Genomic DNA, 20199 nt, shown 5'->3' with positions numbered 1-20199 from the left:
GACCAAAATCAGGGACACTTCTTTTTTGACAACAGCGTGACCTATAGCCTGCATAGTAACCCACATCATGAATCTAAAATTTCTACAAAGGATCTAAATCATCTTTTACTCAAGTTTTTAGATTTTATAGTGCATTGATGCAGTGTCTTCTGGATATTACTGCAATGCCAAATATGAAGTGTTAAAAAAGGAATTGCTCATTGGGACACTGTTCATGAAACAAGCTAGAAAAAGTGGTATAGATGGACAATGGCTGTGGTGTAAAAGGGCGGATGTGAAGTCCCACTAAGTAAAAAACAAACTTCTTATGCCACCATTCACATTTTAATGATTCAGAAGAACTGTCTCCTTGACTCCTTTTAATCATTAAAAAAAAAATCACACCAGTCAATGGCACTTTATGCCAAGTTTGTGAATATGCATCCGTGAAGTTCTACATGCTCAGGTTATGAGTCCCATGTACACAGACTCTAGGCTGCACAGTACGAATTGGGATCACTTTCCTAAATCTTTTATAGCATTTTAAAATGTAGAGAATGTATTACGTATCCAGCAGAGGGAACTTAGTTCTGGAAGTAATGCAATTATCCCTTTGATAAGCTTAAGGCTAGAAGATTTAGAATCATTGGTTAAACAAGTAAATGATAAATTTAGGAATATTAGGAAGTTTCTCACCTGAAGAAAGGACTCCAGAGAGAATAATTCTGGCAAATACCCTGGTATATTTGACAAAACAATATAGCACTGCCAGGGGTGTGGGGGATGCTGACTGTATTGATGAATTAAAACTGGACAGAATGGCCTCCCTCACCTGCAATTCTCTTATCAAGCACACTGATCTTGTAAAAGGATTTTGCTACAGTGGTTTTCAAATTCAGGCCACACAATGCGTAACATCCATTTAAAGTTGTGGATGTCTTTAAATTAGTTGCATAGTGCTTGTATTAAAAAAGACTTGTAACTTACACATCACGCTTTATGGCTCTCAGAATTATCCTTCCTACAGTTACATAGGAAAACGTAGTAGTTACTCTGATAAGTTTTATGCCGCCGCATAAAAAGAACAACAGACTATAGTTATTGGATTCAAGAGTGGAAGGGTTAATCTTTTCTTGTAGTTGCAACAAATGTATTTAAAATAATCTCTTTTGCATTTTTAAATAATGTCTTGATGGAGTGTGGTTGCTAAAAGATATGGTAACAGGGTGGTCCAATCAAATTAAGACATTTATTTTTAATTTTCTATTCAAAATAAAACAGAACTGAGGTAATCTCAGTAATTGAATTGTAGTCAACATGATTCTGTTCTGAATTTGATGCAATTGATATACCTAGCCTTAATAAAAACTGTTCATTAACATCCAGTGAAATATAAAAGTATTGAACGACCAAATTATAAATCCCTGGCATTGTCTGTACAGACAGAAAAGTTACCTTTTGCCATTGAAATTAAGATATTGCAGAAAATTTGCAACGTTTGACAGGTATGCTTACAATGAATGTGTATTAATTCAAATCATACATTGTTAATGTGTGGTAACAACTTTCAAAGAAAATTATAAAACCATCATTCATAGAGGCTTAGCAAACAATAATGCAAGAAATAAAATCAGAGTAACTAAATAAAATTTACACATAACTCCACATCTAACTGTTAATGCTAAAACTCCTTCATTCTAGCTTTGTTCTTAGTTAAGGTTTTGCAAGAAACAAAGCCAGATTTTAAACTTTCTTTCAATGTATTTTCAATGTGGGTAGGCCAAGTAGTTTATAGTTGGAAGGACCATCTTTTAAAAAATGATATATAAATTTTTGCATACCTGGTGTAATTAATCCACTAAAGAGAGGCAGCAAGAAACAAGGGTCATAGAGATTGTGAGGGTTCTTAATACTGTACTCTTTGAATACTGTTTCCTTTCCATCCTGAAACAAAGAAAAGCAATATGGATCTGACTATCATAAAATACAGCTAGGCATAAAATTGGACATGTTCAGAGTGATGGTTATCTGAACTTTCCATAAGCCTACACGAATGTCCTCAGGATATATTAAGATAAGCTAGGAAGACAAAAAAAAAAACAGAATAGATAGTAATACAACTAAAATGTACCTCTGGCAGGATACGCCGATGCTGAGGGAAGTTAATGATTGTCTGGAACATTTTCTCCCTGTCCAGCAGTGACAGGATTTCCTCCATGCTTGGTTGTTGCCACAGGGACTGCCCCAGGCTCTTGCGAGTCTTATGGTGTTCAATGGCAGCTGGACCCCACAACAGCAGCCTGAGAAATAGAAATACAACACAATTTACCTTAATTATAACTATGCAACTAGGTTCAAACACTATTGCTACACTGTTCTGTGGAAATTACGTTAGCGATACTGGTGTCTTTTCTTTTAAATGTGCAAGTAAGTTTGCACTGTGAAAAATATATCAATAAAGCAGATCATTATTTGGCAAATAAGAACATCCCATTATGTTCAGTTTGAATCACCCATGAGGCAACGTGGACAATATAATTGTAACAAAAACAAGAAATGCTGGAACCACTCAGCAGGTCTGGCAGCATCTGTGGAAAGAGAAGCAGAGCACTGACCCGAAACGTTAACTCTGCTTCTCTTTCCACAGATGCTGCCAGACCTGCTGAGTGGTTCCAGCATTTCTTGTTTTTATTTCAGATTTCCAGCATCCGCAGTATTTTGCTTTTAATATAATTGTAACAATGGATTTCTAGTTTTCTATGTCTGCCTTTCACAATTTTTAGTGTTTATTTGCTGTCTTTGTTTATTTTCATTAATGTTTTATCGGAAAATAAAAGATCAATATCTTTCTCTTATCAGGCTTTACAGCTTCATCTTTTATAGTTTCTAATTCCTTTCCCCCTAAATTTGGGTTTCTGAATGATGGAGTCAGCTTCCAGATGCATTGCTGGTGTGGATGGTCTTATATTAAAGAATGTTATTCAAACTATCAAAGAATTATAATTAACATCCTTTTGTTTGAAATAAAACAAGACATGCTCTTCCCATTTTATATTTTGAACTAATTTTTCTCCACTAGTTTTATCCATTCCTTTCTCCTTAAGTGTTGACTCCCTTGTTGGGATATTGATACTCAAGTCCCAGTGTCACCCAGTACTTTGTCCAAGTGGACATTAATCACATGGGACTTTTGAACAGTATTTGGCCATGAGAGGTAGCATACTTAAGCCGATCAGCGCAACCTAACACAAGTACTTCCAGCAAACGATCACTAGATAGCATCTGGAATTGGGAATCCAAACATTTCGCCATCACTTACACTGAAGCCAACTGCAGCTCCCCTACACTATTCCAACTAAGATCAACGAACATAGTGAAGATCAGTGATTAAATTGGTGCCTTTCCTCAACTATATGGCTCAGCTACCTGTAGGACAAATGTCCACCAAGGGTGCTGGTCCACCCATTTAAAAATGTCACTGTTTAAATAGTGATGCTCAGGACATAACAGACTTCAAAGGTTACTCAGCATTGCTGTGTAAGGGAACACTTGCTGAATTGTTGCTGGGCTTATGATTGGGCTAGTTAGAATTCGGTTCCCTGTCTTTTGAATATTAAACTGAAGTCCTGTCTGCCCTTTCAGGAGTACTAGTCGAAGAATAGCAGGGAAGTTCTTCTCATGTCATGACCAATAATTATCCCTCTACTAAGATCACTAAAATGATTATCTGGTCATTATCTAATTGCTGTTTGTGGGATCTTACTGTGCATAAATTGGCTGCTGCATTTTCCTATGTTACAACAGTACATACACTTCAAAAAGTACTTCATTGGCTGTAAAGCACTACGGTCATGAAAGGCACTACATAAATGCAAGTTTTTTCTTTCCTTCTTCTTAAATGACCTCAGGAACCAGATAGTAAACTGAGATGAGGTGCTTAGAAAAGGAAGCCTCCAGCTTTGCCATTCTGCTGGTCACAATTTAATCAGTAGGTCAACACTATTATAATAAATGCAGTATTTCACTTGGAGCAAAATGGAGGTGTACTCACCTGAACTCAGCAAGACTTATGTTGTTTTTCTCATAAGACTGTAGGATCATCAGCAGTTTCTGATCTTTACAAAGGGAAAAGGATAGATAATAAAATGGGAATAATCACGTTTGCTGTTCAGTTGTGTGAAATTTAAACATAGAAATAAGAGACTTACCTGTGTTGCTGAGTGTTGCTCCATATGCCCCCAGTAAAACACCAAAATGACTGCTGTTGCACACAGATGGACACTGTCTGACTAAAACCAGAAACACATCAACTAGAGCATCTAACGAAAAAAAAAACACATTGCAAAATTTTAATGAAGCCTTGAAATTTCATGTAATTTGGTACATTGTACAATAGCAATAAAAATCACGTTCTACATTATTAGCAGAATTCGTGTTCAGTTTTGGGCACTGAATCTCAGAAAGGACATAAAGACTTTGGACAAAGAGCAAGTGAGAATTCACCAGGATGATGGAGGGGATGAAGGGACTGAGCTACAATGAGAGACTGGGTAATCATAATTATATTACCTGGAGATGAGGAGATTAAAGGGTGATCCAATTTATTATTTAAAATTAATGATTTGAATTGATATAGAACATAGAACAGTACAGCACATTACAGGCCCTTCGGCCCACGATGTCGTGCCGAACCTTTAACCTACTCTAAGATCAAACTAACTACCTATACCCTTCATTCTACTATCATCCATGTACCTATCCAAGAGGAGTCGCTTAAATGCCCCTAATGTATCTGCTTCTACTACCACCGCTGGCAGTGCATTCCACGCATCCACCACTCTCTGTGTAAAGAACCTACCTCTGACATCTCCCCGAAACCTTCCTCCAATCACCTTAAAATTATGCTCCCTGGTGATAGCCCTTCCACCCTGGGAAAAAGTCTCTGGCTATCCACTCTATTTATGCCTCTCATCATCTTGTACACCTCTATCAAGTCACCTCTCATCCTTCTTCGCTCCAATGAGAAAAGCCCTGGCTCCCTCAATCTTTCTTCGTAGGACATGCCCTCCAGTCCAGGCAGCATCCTGGTAAATCTCCTCTGCACCCTCTCTAAAGCTTCCACATCCTTCCTATAATGAGGCGACCAGAACTGAACACAATATTCCAAGTGTGGTCGAACCAGGGCCTTATGGAGCTGCAGCATAACCTTGCGGCTCTTAAACTCAATCCCCCTGTTAATGAAAGCCAACACACCATATGCCTTCTTAACAACCCTATCAACTTGGGTGGCAACTTTGAGCAATCTATGGACATGGACCCCAAGATCCCTCTGTTCCTCCACACTACCAAGAATCCTGTCTTTAAGCCTGTATTCCGCATTCAAATTCGACCTTCCAAAATGAATCACTTCACACTTTTCCAGGTTGAACTCCATCTGCCACTTCTCAGCCCAGCTCTGCATATGAGAATAATTCTTTACTCTGACAGGAGAATCCAGAACAAATAGATATAATATTCATATTTGCATAATGCAGGCTAGAAACAAATCTAGTAAAGTTCTTTGCAGGGAGTGTTATGGGAATGTGGAATCCATTGCCCTACAAAGCCAGGTGCAGAATCAAGAGATTTTAAAAGAGAAACATATATGGACAAAGTAAGGCCATTAAGGTCATGGAGAAAGGGTGGGAAATTGTGATTCGAAAGACTGCCATAGTTGACAATATGTTGTTCAGATCTGATGGGCCGAATATCCTACTCCCAAACCCAATGAATCACACCATACCATTATATAAAAACCAAGCAAAGGCTATTTTGAATAGAAAGCAATACAGCATAAACTTTCACATTCAATTTCAAAAGGTATGGCCATTCAAACCCTGAGCTTATTATAGTCCAGAGGATCCTCTTTCAGCCAAAACAGAGACTAGACGGAGAGACTTTGAAACCTTTAATTTCATCAAATATGATTTTGTTAGCAAGCAGTTAATACCAGGGAAAAGTAGAGAAAAAAAACAGGCACTCTTCCATTTTTCATTGCAAGAGGAATTAACCTTCTATGGCTTTTTAAAATTATCTCAAGCTTTTTCTGTGTTTTTATGACCTTTTTCTGACTTTGCTGCTCTGTTACTGCTGCTTTCATGGTCATGGAGTTTTGACATTCGGTTTGATGCCACATGTCATTAGGACAGTAGATCAGGGTTAAAATGCAGCCTGCTGGCAACAGTCAAGATACAATATCTCACATGTGTATTATATTGTTTCCAGAACAGAATTTTGCTTTTTGTTGATCAGAATACGAGATGAGCAGGTAGAACGCATTTGACATTACAGTTATTTACTGTAAAATTGAAAAACCTTCAAAGGAAATAACAGAAGGAGAAACAACCAAGTGTGTGGAAACTTGCTACAGTATACAATTTGGGTTATAGCCAGTAAAAAGGCTATTTAAAATTCTGAGAACATTTCATTTTACTTAATGATCAAATGAGGGAATCATCACAACGCAATAATCCAACCCCTTTTTTGTAAGTAAAAACACATACTTCTAGGAAGCGTCTCTAGATAGAAAACCGTGAATGATCCTCATACCTCTTGCTTTTGCATTTTCATCCAGATCCTCTCTAACCCTCAGCATGGTTGGCAAAAACAGAGAGTGATTTGTTACCATCATGTGAATCATAGGCTGTGGGATCAAATTTTGAGCCAGATCTTCATTTTCATACAATACTTGTATTAATTTATGGAGGGCTTCCATAAATGCCCAATCCCTATAGCGATACCTGCCATTATAAGAGAGGGATCATCAGAAGCAGAAATATAATTAGAACTGTTTACATGGACACTGATTCATGCAATAAAATTTTCTTTTATATCAATGCTAAAGTGGTTGATGCTCTTGTGAACTTTCCTCTTCTATGCCAATCTACATACGTTCTCCTTCTTGCATCTTCAAGATGTTACGACAACTCACTGCACCATCTTCTGCTCCAACCGACTCTTTTCCAGGACCTCAAACACTTCACTACTTACCTCCTACAATCTACAGGCCTCATAAAAAACTAAACTTGGCTTCAACCTTGTCAGCCTCCTCCATGATTGGTCTTTCAATTTAAAATGGACTACAAAGGAGCTCATCCACCCAACAGGTGGTGCAAGTATCAAGTTCCCACCTCAGCCTCCCCCATTCCTCCAGCATCTTTCCTGTGTTTGAAAATCTCACCCTCTACCATCTTGTTCTTCAACATGCTCTATGTTTATTATCCCCTCCGCCCATTCCTTCCTGTCTGATCTCTTCCTTAGAAATTTTAATCTTCACTTGAACTCTCTCGCCCTTCCCTTCCAACTTCTTTGCCACACTTGCCTTTCTCAACCTCTAATACACTGGCCACTTTGCAATTGTGTCATGACACATGGGCCTCAATATTTACTAAGAGGTGGAGAGAGGGTGCAGGTAAGGCTGAAAATAGAGATCCCACTAAATTTAAAGGCAAGACATTATTAATATTTTTTAGCTCCTTTTCCTGCCTAAAAGCTGTTAGATAGACTGGCCGGCAGATGGGAAGGAACACCAGCGGCAGAAGGCCAGAATCAGGAACTCTTGGGGATGGTCCCCAGCAATTGGGAGTCAGAAGGATGTCAATCAGGGGCTGGGGGAGGCCAAAAGCTTCCTTGAGGAGCTAGGGAAAGGAAGGATAAATAGTTTTCAAATTATCAGCATTCTTGTCACTAATGCTTCCTCTTCCCTTCTCTCTTCATTCTCCTTCCTTCCTTTCCCTCTCCTTGTTCTGAGGCTAGGAGGGAGTTAGCTGTTATACCAGCCCACAAGTGTGCTGAAACAGCCACTTACCTTGTGCAGCAGCTCCCGCCTCTGTTTCCTGGCCTCTGTGAAACCCGTGTAGCAACAGTCAATTCTAAATCAGGCTCCCAATTGCATTGTAGAAGTCAATATCTAGGTCACAATCGCAAACATTCTCCAACCAACTGCACATCTGCATTTTCTTACACATCTTCCTGTCCCTAACTCCTCTACTATCACTTCCTCTAGTGCCCTTTCTCATTCTGACCACCTTCACCTTTGACCTCCCACTTATGACTACTTTGACATCTTTAGTCAATTTTTTCCATAACTGTTTTATTTCCACATCCAGCTCCTTGTGCCCTTTGGATCCCATACAGTCTCCTTCCCTCTGCTATTACAGTAACCTCCCCGGCCTCAGAGCAAGGGCATGAGAGGGAAGGAAGGAGAATGAGGAGAGAAGGGAGGAGGGAAACATTAGTGATAAGAATGCTGATAATTTGAAAACTATTTATTCTTTCCTTTTTTAGGTCGGGCCTCACTGCTCCCTGAACTGAATACGTGGGCAGGCAATCTGCTGTCAGACATTTACTGATCCCAGTCTATAATCAGACACTGTCAGACATGCCAAGCATTGTACACTTACACACACACACCACCACCACCATCACACCTCCCCCCACCCCTCAACATCCCCTCAGCATTCCGCCCAAAGACAGCCAGACTCTGGGAGCTAACCATGTGGAGTATCACAAGTATACTGTTCAACCATTAAACAGGACTCTTCAATATCATGATATTTGTTTTTTTTTTGGCAAGGTTATTAAAATGATTTAACATTTTAACTTACTTCAGGCCATTCTTTACAAAACTGCTCCAATCATCTGAGTTGACCTCAACAATTGAAACCTGCAAACAGAACAGAACACAATGGAAACAATTTTGGCTGCAGCAGTTTGGAACTGGAACATGATTGATCATTGCTGGTTGAATCTGAATGAGGCTATAAATAAAAAAAAAAAACTTACCAGCAGCTCCTGTAACCTGCCCAGCATCGCCATTTCAGTCTCCTTCATGTTCTCCTCCTGCACCTTGCTGCTGCTGTAGGTGTCTACCATCCATCGGAGAGAGGCCCTCAACAGGGATTTTCTCCAGGATCGTTGGTCCTCAGGGTATTCCCCCAGTGCATTTGAGACTGCATCTGCCAAAGTCCATCTGCAATTAGATGACTCAATTTTACAAAAATCTGTTACAATTTTTTAAAAATTAGAAGAAAAATGAGACCCAAGAAACTGATCAGAGAAGATGAAAAAAATACACACAGTTGTACTCTTAACACCGAATATCTTTCTAGTTCATAAAAATGCACCATATATTCCATGCATACCAATAATGTAAATTTACAATGTGCTATAAAATGAAGTTAGAGAAAATGTAAGTAATTTTGAAATGAAGTAAACTAAGCTCTCACTCAGCACTTGAAGCCCTTAACAATTGACTCAATGGGTAGTACTCTTGCTTGTCAGTCAGAATCTTGTGGATTCAAGTCCCACCATAGATTTTAGCACATAATCTCAGTTGGCATTGAGGGAGTGTTGCACTGAAGGGGGCAGAGGGATGCAGTCTTTCAGATGAGATGTTAAACTGAGGTTCTGTCTGCAGGTGGACACAAAAGATTCCATGGCACTATTATCCTGGTCAGCATTTAGCCTGGAACCAACACCTAAAACAAATTATCTGCCATTTATTTCATTGCTGTTTGTGGGAGCTCGCGGTGTACAAATTGGTTGCCGTGTGTTTCCTACATCAGAATAGACACTAGACTTCAAAAATGTTTAATTGGATGTAAAGTGCTTTGGGACATCCTGAGGTTATGAAAGATGCTACATAAATGCAATTCATACATTCTTTCAAGGCTTCTTGAGATTTGTAAATAGAAAGATACAACTGCTAAGAACCCACAGATCTGTTTGGAATCATTTACAGATTGATACACAATCATATAAATACTAACTTCTCTTCCAACCCTTCCATAAAGCAGAAAATTCACTCATATCTAGAAACGTAACCCATTGACAAGAATATCAAAAATCCAGTGACTTTAGCTGCATGGATTCCAAGGTTCTAAATTTCCGATACAAACCCCTTAACTTCTCTATACCTCTCTTTTTTTAAAAAAAAAGAGCCCCCTCAACACCCATTTCTCTACCCAAGATTTTAGGCACCCTTCCAAATAACTCCTTCTTTGATTCAGTGTCTTTTTTATGTCACTGTGAAATGCTTTGGGATGTTTTCCTCCATTAAAGGCACTGTGCAAATGCACGTCATTGTTGGAAAGAAAATGAAGGACTCTACCTTGAAGAATTTGCTGTTTTCTCCAGCACTGCAGGTAGCTGTTCCATAATACTTGACACATCTTCACGAGATGACAACAGCTGCACTAAACTGGCAAGTACTTGCATCTGTAAATCAAGTTTCTCGGATGGATCATTTGATGCAACAGAGCTTACTAGTTTCTTCCACACAGCTTCTTTGATAACCATCAGGACATCTGCAAGTACTAAATTAGGACAAGAAGACACCTTTAGGGCCTGCTGGAAAGTAAAGTGAATCACTTGATTCTACTAGGCATGTCACAGAGATATCAATTTAATACTGGTCTGCTTCAATGTTCCATTTTGTTATGTCTGTAGAGAAAGCACAGTCTGTGATGACCGAGGCACAATATAAGTTCATCTGGGGTGCGTTTTTATTGAAGCCACTTCCTATTTCAGATAAACATTTTAAACTAATTTATCACTGAAGGTTCATTTTTTTCCCTGCCAAGAATAACTTCAGTTTGAGAAGTGACAACTTGAGACAATCTGATGGATTATCTACATCTAAACCCCTTACAAACAAGACTGTCACTGGTAACTTCTGTAAAGTTTGCAGGACGAGTCACATTCCCCATCCACCCCAATTCATAGATTTCTGGCAGTTGCTTTAGTGAGTCAATCTCTATTTGAAAAGATAAATGGCAAATTGCCAGTGGCACCAGTAACAATTTACTATCAATAATGAATACAACATTTCGCTGGGCATCTGTTAATGGTAACAAGCAAGATCGAATGATTTTCATTACAGCCACCATTTTAATATTTTTTCCCAAAATAAGAGGCAGAGTTGAAAGGGTGAGGGAAGTACAGTAATATTTTATATATAAAAAAGTTAATCACCTTTCTTTGGTCGTACATGGTCACTCTTTCCTCTGTACTGTAGATATGTACGAAGAAGTGAAAGGTAAACTTCCATATTTTTCCGGAGGTATTTCATTCTCCCTGTATCTAAGCACCAAAGTTCCAACTGTAAAAGGTGAGTCCTGCTATGCTGAATGAGGAACTTGCAAATAGAAAGGGAACTTTCAGTCATGTGATTCAAGCAATGAACAAACACATCTGGTCTCACGAGCTGTGCAAAGATTGGCTCTTTCACTAGGACTCCAAGAAGAACCTTCTCCATTTCTTCACTGTTCGAGGACTGTAACAGTGCTCCTACAGCATTGAAATGGTCACATGATAGCACTAAATCACCTCTGTCTGGAGTGTTCTGGTTAGTTTCTGTAAGGATTTTGACTAAAGTCTTCCCATAATAACTCAACTGTTTCACACCATAACCTCCATTCTCAGATTTACTCTGAATGACTAGACATTCTTCTGGGAGTTCCAACATGGATGCCATAGCCTCTTTGAGCAGAGCTGTAGCCATATAACCATGCAAATTTTCCAGGCCTTCTAAAGGTAAGGACTTCTTATCCTTCACTGTTGATTTCCCTTTCACCCTCTTTTTTATCTCAAATTCCTTCACTACACCTTCTGCGATAGCTTTAAAATAAGTTAACACTACATTCATGCAGTCAAGCCTATGCAAAGATGGGGCACTCAGTTGGAGGAGGCTCAGGGTGCCAGAAGTAAGATGAGCTGACAGCATTTTGAAACTGATGGGGTTCAGGCTGTGTAGTGGTGCGGTCTGTAATTCCGAAGCCATGAACCACTGTTCCAGCGTTGGGTGTTTAAAAATTGCCAACAGCATGCTCTCCAGAACCTGAAATTAACAGTGGAGAATAAAAGACAGAACATAAACAGGGGAAAACTAAAGCAGAAATAGAAAATGTCACAAATGTACACAATTAGGTTACTATTTGAAAGGGAAAAGTTAAAATTTCAGAAGGGTTATCTTATTAGAATCAATATATTCAGCTGTAAAATTGGGTTTTGACAGAGTCCCATCAGAAATGTCCAGAATTAACCTGCCTTGCTGGCTTTATTTCTGAACTTAGCAAAGGCGTTAATCACTGACCACATGAACCGTTATCTGGCACTGTATAGCTCTAAGAAAACCTCCACCTACCCAATGACTTTGCAGCACCCAAGAACATAAAAGAAACTCAGGTGTGGATAGTGTCCTCTATCTTTTATCTAGATGCAATCTTTTCAGTCTAGTAACATCTGAAAAAAGGATTCAAGAAATTTGAGGCTCCCATTTCCTCCCTTAACTCACACCAAGAATGCCCTAGGTTTGATTCACAAGTTTGTGCAGTTAGCTCATCTTTGCCAGGCGATAATAGAGGCCTTGAGCCCAAACCCCTAGATTGGTAATGGGAGAAAGAAATCAAGCAGATTTCCAACTGATTATCCAGCAAGCCCTACTAGAACTGCACATATGTGAATGCTGGGTGTGGACATCAGCATCAATTGTGACATCCCTGTGGTCAAATAGCCTGACAACACACACTTGTGAATGTCTAAATTCACAAGTGGCCATTTTGGTGAGGTACTGGGCTTCAACTAGCCTTTACGAAACTATATATTTGCAAGGAGTCAACAACTTCAGCAGGGGACTGGATGGGAGAAAGTCAGCAAGAAAAACAAAATGAACACAAATATATATTTGACTCCAGTATAGAAATGCACAAAGATTCTGAAAAGGTTGAAATACTCTCACAGGACAGAAATCATCTCAGTACCATGAGACCACTGGGGCTGCACTACAGAGAGAGATGGGCCTCTAAAACATATGAACAATCAAACTCTAATGAACAGAGAACTACAGGGACGGTGACTAAACACAAAACCCTCAAAGTATATATAGAACAAAGGGTTCTGAGAGATTACCTGTTCCTTTGTTAGCTCTCCGTTCATGACAGGATCGAAGTCGATGAAAAGCTCGGTTTCACCTTCTTTTCTTAATTTCTCCTCAACGATATCATCAATCTGTTCACATCTCCATAGCAGCAATTTCAAGAGATCCATAAATAATCCAATCAGTGCTAAACCAGTGCCTCTTTCCAACTGAAACAATAAACAGACTAAGAACTAGTTGCAGAATGACACCACAAAAACTCATTTCCTTTAAGGAATTATAAACCGCTTACTTAGGAAGTAATTATTCTTCCTTTCCTACTCATTCCTCAGTATTATCACCAAATTTGCTAAGTAGGGAACATTTTCAGCAGTAATATGCTGCTTTGGAATAATGCATTGTACAGCGAACACATTCCCAGACTCCCACCGAGGGACCAGGACACCAATGCCAGGCTGCAGTACTGACAGAAATGCTGTTTTAGGTTTCTTCAACATACGAACACCAAACTCTAATGAGCAGAGCACCAGAGGAACATTGACTAAAACCAAAACCCTCAAAATCCAATAAACATCTCACACAAAAATTAGTGAATTTTCAGATAACCAATTGATGGCACATGGGTGGATTGGGTGATGCAGTGTGTAAGAAATTTTCATCTCAGAGTCCCAAGTTTGAATCCAGCCTAGATTGCTTGATGTTAATTGTTTCATATACAAACACACAAAAAATGATGGCCAGGATAAGATCTACTGGTCCATCCTGCCTGTCCCAACTTATTGTTATGACTTGTGCATTCACTCCCCATGTGAATGGACATTTCTCATGATACTGAGTGAGGAAGAATTAAACATGTAATTAAAAGTTAAAATGCCAAATTTGATATTGTTGAAAGTGTTGCATTTTCTGCAGGACTGTGTCTAAAGGGTTCTGAGAAATGTGTTACATAAGAGATAATTTACTGAACACGGGCTACAGAAAGACATTTCTCAACCAATTTCTAATCTTCTTGGTGTCCTCCTTATCGCGAGAGACAATGGGTAAGCGTCTGGAGGTGGTCCGTGGTGTGTGGAGCAGCGCCTGAGTGGCTATAAAGGCCAATTCTAGAGTGACAGGTTCTTCCACAGGTGCTGCAGAAAAATTTATTTGTCGGGGCTGTTACACAGTTGGCTCTCTCCTTGCGCTTTTGTCTTTTTTCCTGCCAACTGATAAGTCTCTTCGACTCGCCACACTTTAGCCCCGCCTTTATGGCTGCCCGCCAGTTCTGGCGATCGCTGGCAACTGACTCCCACGACTTGTGATCAATGTCACAGGACGTCATGTCGCGTTTGCAGACGTCTTTAAAGCGGAGACATGGACGGCCGGTGGGTCTGATACCAGTAGCGAGCTCGCTGTACAATGTGTCTTTGGGGATCCTGCCATCTTCCATGCGGCTACAGAACCAATTTCTATATTACACAATAAACACAGGACATCTCACTGACTAAAACAGTGCATTACTGCCCCCAAACAACTAAGTATTACAGAAGATCTGCTGTAATTGCAGCAAACCCGACACTTAGACATTATGGTTTGGATTTTAAGAACCTGGCGCCGATCTCGGTTTCGAGCTCAAGCCAAAGAGCCGCCGCAATCTCAAGCCTAGATTGCTCGGGCTGTCCGCTCCCGGCAATGGCATTAGCTGCCTGTGCACAGTCCTAACCTCCAAAATTAAATAAATACATTTCTAACACCCCTTTCCCACCTCACCAATAACAATTACAATAACTATATGCCCTTCCCCCCCCCCCCAAAACACTTACCTTTTACATCTGACCTTCCCCCACCCCCAAACTGCATAAAGTTTAAGATTCAACCCTTTCCACCATCCCCTACATATATTACGTGTATTTCACCCCGTCCCCCACCCCACCCCACCCCACCCCCACACTGATAAACGTACCTCCTCCCCCCTCCCCACCAGTGTGGCGCTGTGTTTCCCCGGACGGGGCACAGGAGTGCTGGCCGCTGCGCTGAAGATCGCAGCGGGCCCTCAAGATCTCAGGTAAGTCTATTTAAATGTATTAAGTTTATTCATTTGAATATTTAAATTGTGGTCCCATCACCCAGCAGTGGGGTGGGGGGGGCCACCATGGTACCCCGCTGCCGCCGGGAGGATCGGGCCAGGTCCTCCCAGCATCGAGGTCCGTGGCGGGCCTCATCTGGAGCCATTTTCAGGCACCCCCCCACCACGGAACCCGACGCCTGGGGGAGAATAAAATCCAGCCCAATATTTGTATTCTCTTTGTGAGCTCATGTGAAACTATCTATATTCAATGGAAAGAATTTGCATTTTATATAGTGTTCTTCATGACTCTGGGATGTTCCAAAGTGCTTCACAGCTGATGAAGCACAATAATTGCTTCATCAGTGATATTTATGCCTAGAGTTCAATATACAATATGTAATTTTGCACTTGAATTTCAAATTATTTCTGTCAAGCAAATAGGTCTCCCTATTGCAACCTTTCTAACTAAATCAGCATTCCACTCAAATCCTGTCAGAAGACTCCTTTAAAAAAAATACATGACTTGCTTTAAAATAAGGAAAACCTCAGGCAATCCACTTTTCATAAGCAAAGTGCTTATTTTAACATTAAATGAACAGATAATCACCAGTTATAAACATATTCTCCCACTTGTACTAACAACGAATGTCATACTCACTTTGCTGAAGTTCGATACAGAGGTTCGGATGTACAAAATCACCTGTTTCACGGCCAGAACTAGCTCACATAGATGTAATCTTGGAATTGCCTGCTTCAAATCTTCTTTAATCTCATCATTTAGGAGAGTGCTGGCTCCTATTTCATATGCAGCCATCAGAAGACTGCAGAATGAAGCATCTTTCAATGGAGCTGGATGCCTCGTATCTGAGCCAAACTGCTCAAACTGTGGGCAAGTTTCAGAAAAAAAAATTGGTTTTGTAATTCATTCTAAAATAGTTTGTCAATTAATTAATTAGATCAATTAATGTAACATCTAATCTAAGAAACTCAACTTTCTTTTCTTTTGGCTAACATTGCTTTTTGGCTGGCTCTATGATAAATAACTACCACTGCAATATGTTTGTACCTAAATCAAGTTTCCACCTAGGTGGTGTCTGGGAGCGGAAGATTTTAACGGTTGAAACGTTAACTTTGCTTCTTTCTCCACAGATGCTGGCAGACCTGCTGAGTATTTCCCCTACTTTGTGTTTTTATTTCAGATTTCCAGCATCTGCAGTATTTGGATTTTATTTTTTGTGGTGATGTTGGTTTAAGGATACATGTTGATTAGGACACTGGAAGAACACCCCTACTCTTCTCTGAAGAGTGCCACAGAGTTTATTACATCTGAGAGGATAGATGAAGCATTGGTTTAACAACTCATGCAAATGACAGCACCCTCCAACAGTGAAGCACTGCTTCAGCCTTGATTATTCTTAGGAATTTCCTCGGGGCTTCCTCTACTCCACTGTTGTAATTTTGGTGGAAGCTTGTCAGAAACCTGGGTGGTTAAACAAGCAGCTAAAGCTGGAACAAAGGAAGCGACAGTGAGGAAACGTCCAGTGTTAGAGGAGTGCAAGGTTTATGTTGTGAGGTAAGGCAGAAGGAGATCGCTAAGCTAAGATAGGCAAAGCCATTGAGAAATTTGAAAGCTAGGATCAGAATTTTGAAAAATTGGCATGCTGGGGAACAGGGAGTCAGGCCACTTAAGGGCCTCAATTGGCCTGGGATGTGAAGGTCTATCCTCAGCCTTCCCCACCCCAGACAAAGTGGTGGAGGCCGGGACAACATCAGGAACAGTGCCACTTGCCATTTTGCTTGCGCCCCCCATTTCTCTGCCTGTCTCCAAGTAAAGTACAAAATCCCGTCCATACACTAGGCTTTCAGAAACAGAGGGGCAAGAAGAAACAGAGCCTGAAATGGACAACATTGTGGAAGTAGAAGTGGTTTTGGTAATGGAATGGATGTGGGGAAGGAGACTGAGCTCGGGGTCAAGCAAGACATCAAGGTTCTGATATTCCTGACTTAACCTACTGTGCAATCAGGAAAGTCTATCGACTCAATTTCAGAGTCTTGGAGGCACTGTCAAGATTTTAACAGTAGAGTAGCCCAACATTTGCTAAAATTTAGCTGGAGGGAGTTTGGCTTATTCATGTCTTGACACACTGATGATTTTAAATGGGTAATTTAACAGTCTACTGATCAATGGAGGAGGCTGAAAGGTCGTCAGCATGCATGTAAAAGTAGATTCCATGCTTATGAGTAATGTTGACAAGGAGTAGTATGTAGACATTGAAGTGGAAGAGGCCAAGGGTGGGTTCCTGGGGTACACTGGGGTTAATGTGCAAGAAGAGGAGAAGAAGCTACTGCCAGCAATATATACTTGCATTGAAGTTGTCCAACAATAGAATTATGAGCGAGTAGTGTACTAAAGGTGGATTGCAGAGATATAGAGAGGATGATGGTGCTATCAATTATGTCAAAAGTGGCAGAGGTCAAGGAAGACAGGAGATAGGGAGCCAGTCTCAGCAGCTGTTGATCATAACTTTGAACAGCGTGACCTTGTACTGTGAATGGGGTGGAAGTTGAATTGCAGTAGCTCAAATAAGGAATGGAGAGAGAGGTAGCAATATAACTAAGACAATAACACATTCCATGATTTGGGAAAGAAAGGAAAGGTTTGAGAGAGAGTAGTAGAAGATTACCATTGAATTAAGCCCAAATATTATCAAAATATAGTTAAATTAAATTATAGATTCTGTAATGCTAATAAAAACTCAGACATGTCCAGAAATACTAACACTGACAATCAATTTGTAAACCATTACCAAAGGGAGCAGAAGTTTGAAACCCATACTATTAAGGGTAACAGTATAGGGTATGCAGTGATTTTGCTATTAAGTGTCAAATTCAGCTGTTGGAGTAAACCTATGTGGAAATTCAATTTCTTACCAGTGTTTCCTTGGCTTGATGTGGGATCCAAAGACTGTAATATTTATGTAGCTGGAGAATATTGTTGTGCACAGCATGGTTTTCAGGCAATGAACCCAGTTCCCTGTCATACATCTGTAATACTAGACACAAAGCCAATGGATCTTGTTGCACATGTAGAATGTCAGTCAGAGCAACAGAAAGGTACCTCAAAACAGCATCTGAAATAGCACAGCAAGATGGGGCTCAGTAAATAAGACAGCTGCTGATTTAGTTACATTCGATTGAGGCTCTGAGGAACAGGTCAAGATATCATCCCTAAACTGAAAACTTCACCCACTAAAACTCATCCAAATACATTTGGTTTCTTGGCTGCCTTCGTAAGTGATAAAATGAAATAACATGGTGCAATCTGCTTCAACAATTATGTGGAAATTCAGAGCTGGTCTGGCAATAGTACATGAGCAAAGGACAACACAGAATTCTGAAAAATATGGACAGTATGACTGGGCTTCCCAGAGATCTTGCCAACTCTAATTGGTTAGATCAATGCAACAACAGCCCTATGGCCCTAAGTAAAATAAGGAGGGAAAAGAAGGAAATGGCAACACACATTTGGAGAAAGATTGAATCACTCTACCTGTCACTCCTTACAACTGACACCTTCCACACACAGCATCATGATGCTTAATTTGATGCTATCTATATTTTTATATAAATGAAATGAAACTTCAGCACCAGTGGTGTGCTGAAAATACCTTGTTTGTGTTTGCACCAAAGAGCTGAATTTTGATCAGAGCCCTGCCACAGAGCCCGATGCCAGGATTACCAGGCCCAATCTTCCCAGCGGCGGTGAGGCTCCATGACGGCATCCCAACCCCCCGCTCGGCAATGGGACCTGACTTTAAATATTTAAATAAACCTGCTGAATATATTTACCTACAATTCCTCGCAATCTTACTGGCTGTCCGGGAGCTTCTGTGAGATGGGCGGCACTTGCATGCCTTCACTTTCCTGTCCAGGGAAAGCTGGCTCCACCAAGGTGGGGAACGGGGAAACTTAGGATTTTTAGTGTAGTGGGGGGGGGGGGGTCAACTCTACATTTCTAGCCTGGGCGGGGGGTGAGAAGGGGTGACCTCTGCACTTTGTGAAGTTGAGGGGGTTGTGGGGGGGGGGGGGGGGGGGAAAAGAAGAGGTCTAATCTTCAATGTGAGTATTTTTGGGGGTGGGTGGGAGCAGGGCGGCCATTTATTCTCATTGTATTGGAGGTGGTTGGAGGGACGGGTCAAAAATTTATTTACTGTGTAGTTTGAGGGAGGTGGGTATGGGGTTCAGCTCTGTAGTTTCTGCGCAGGTCTGGCAGCCCTTTAAAAATGCGCCAGCGCCTGCGCAGAGGCAGCTGACGCCATTCATGGCGTCGCTGAGGCTGCCCCTGCCATGTGATTGGGTGGAGGGGTTGGTGGCCCGCTCTGCATATTTAAATTAGCCGCCTCGTGCTAAATCGCGGCGTCATGGCGATGCGCGGCCCATGCATGCGAGACGACATTTTTCACGCCTGCCACCACAAAAAATTCAGCCCAGAAAAAGTGTAAACATTTCAACAACAGCATCAAGATTAAAATGAGAGAGTTATAAGGCCTGTCATTCAAAGTGAAGCTCTTTTCAAAGATCATTCAGTTATTCACCTGTTCCACTTCTGTTTTCTGAAACCATTTTGTTCTTGGCTTCCAAAACAGCTGTGACCACAGCACTGAAAGGAAAGGTGTGCACAATCATATCCTCACTTAACGTAAACCCAACCTCATCATTCAGACCTTCACTGGTCTCCATAATGATGTCCACCATATCCAGAACATCTGAAGGGGAAGAAAAGGTCAGAGAATCATTACATACGAAATGAATATAATTGGCTTAATAATCTTCTGCTTCACCTTGTGCAGTTCATGGCAGTTATAAATGTTTGGTTGGACAAAGTTCATTTAATGGGAATATTTATTTTAGCATAATTTATTCCTCACTACACATTCAAATTAAAAAAGAAATGTTACTGGTTTTAGGAACAGCTTACACTGAAGTTTGTACATTAATTACATATAAGGAATAAATAAAAATGTACTTCACATGGGAATTGTCCCATTTCAGTTGGCAGAGAATTTGATAATGTACTGGTGTTTTCATTTCATAGACCTCGGTTCAAATTCAGCCCACACTGGCAGAATGAAAGTCTCTTCATTCTGCTGGGCAAAGCATCCTCTGTGAAAGAGGTATGGGGACTATTATTTTACTTGCTAGTACATGTGGGCTGTCAACACAAGATTGCTCCTATTAGCAATGTTACTCAGAAGCT

At 40.5% G+C, this 20199-nt stretch overlaps 1 protein-coding gene across 7 annotated transcripts in view; it reads right to left on the bottom strand.

Moving 5' to 3' along the window:
* urb1 (URB1 ribosome biogenesis homolog) overlaps positions 1-20199 on the bottom strand; it is a 158967-nt gene that overhangs the window by 58905 nt on the left and 79863 nt on the right. For all 7 annotated transcript variants that reach the window (XR_010975862.1, XM_068041058.1, XM_068041061.1 and 4 more), the window contains 13 exons: positions 19538-19708; positions 17874-18073; positions 15601-15825; positions 12928-13104; positions 10993-11857; positions 10130-10334; positions 8803-8989; positions 8625-8683; positions 6568-6758; positions 4188-4298; positions 4031-4094; positions 2111-2279; positions 1821-1923 (listed from right to left, as the gene is read on the bottom strand). Coding sequence is in view for 6 of the 7 variants with exons in the window: in XM_068041058.1 (XP_067897159.1) it covers positions 1821-1923; positions 2111-2279; positions 4031-4094; positions 4188-4298; positions 6568-6758; positions 8625-8683; positions 8803-8989; positions 10130-10334; positions 10993-11857; positions 12928-13104; positions 15601-15825; positions 17874-18073; positions 19538-19708 (2727 nt within the window). In the remaining variant the exon portion in view is untranslated. The remainder of the gene's footprint in view (positions 1-1820; positions 1924-2110; positions 2280-4030; positions 4095-4187; positions 4299-6567; positions 6759-8624; positions 8684-8802; positions 8990-10129; positions 10335-10992; positions 11858-12927; positions 13105-15600; positions 15826-17873; positions 18074-19537; positions 19709-20199) is intronic.

Source organism: Heterodontus francisci, chromosome 10 (genome assembly GCF_036365525.1).
Source record: "Heterodontus francisci isolate sHetFra1 chromosome 10, sHetFra1.hap1, whole genome shotgun sequence".
In the NCBI taxonomy this organism is placed as follows: Eukaryota; Metazoa; Chordata; class Chondrichthyes; order Heterodontiformes; family Heterodontidae; genus Heterodontus; species Heterodontus francisci.
The sequence above is the reverse complement of the archived record's forward strand: the minus strand, read 5'-3'. Positions and strand labels throughout refer to the sequence as shown.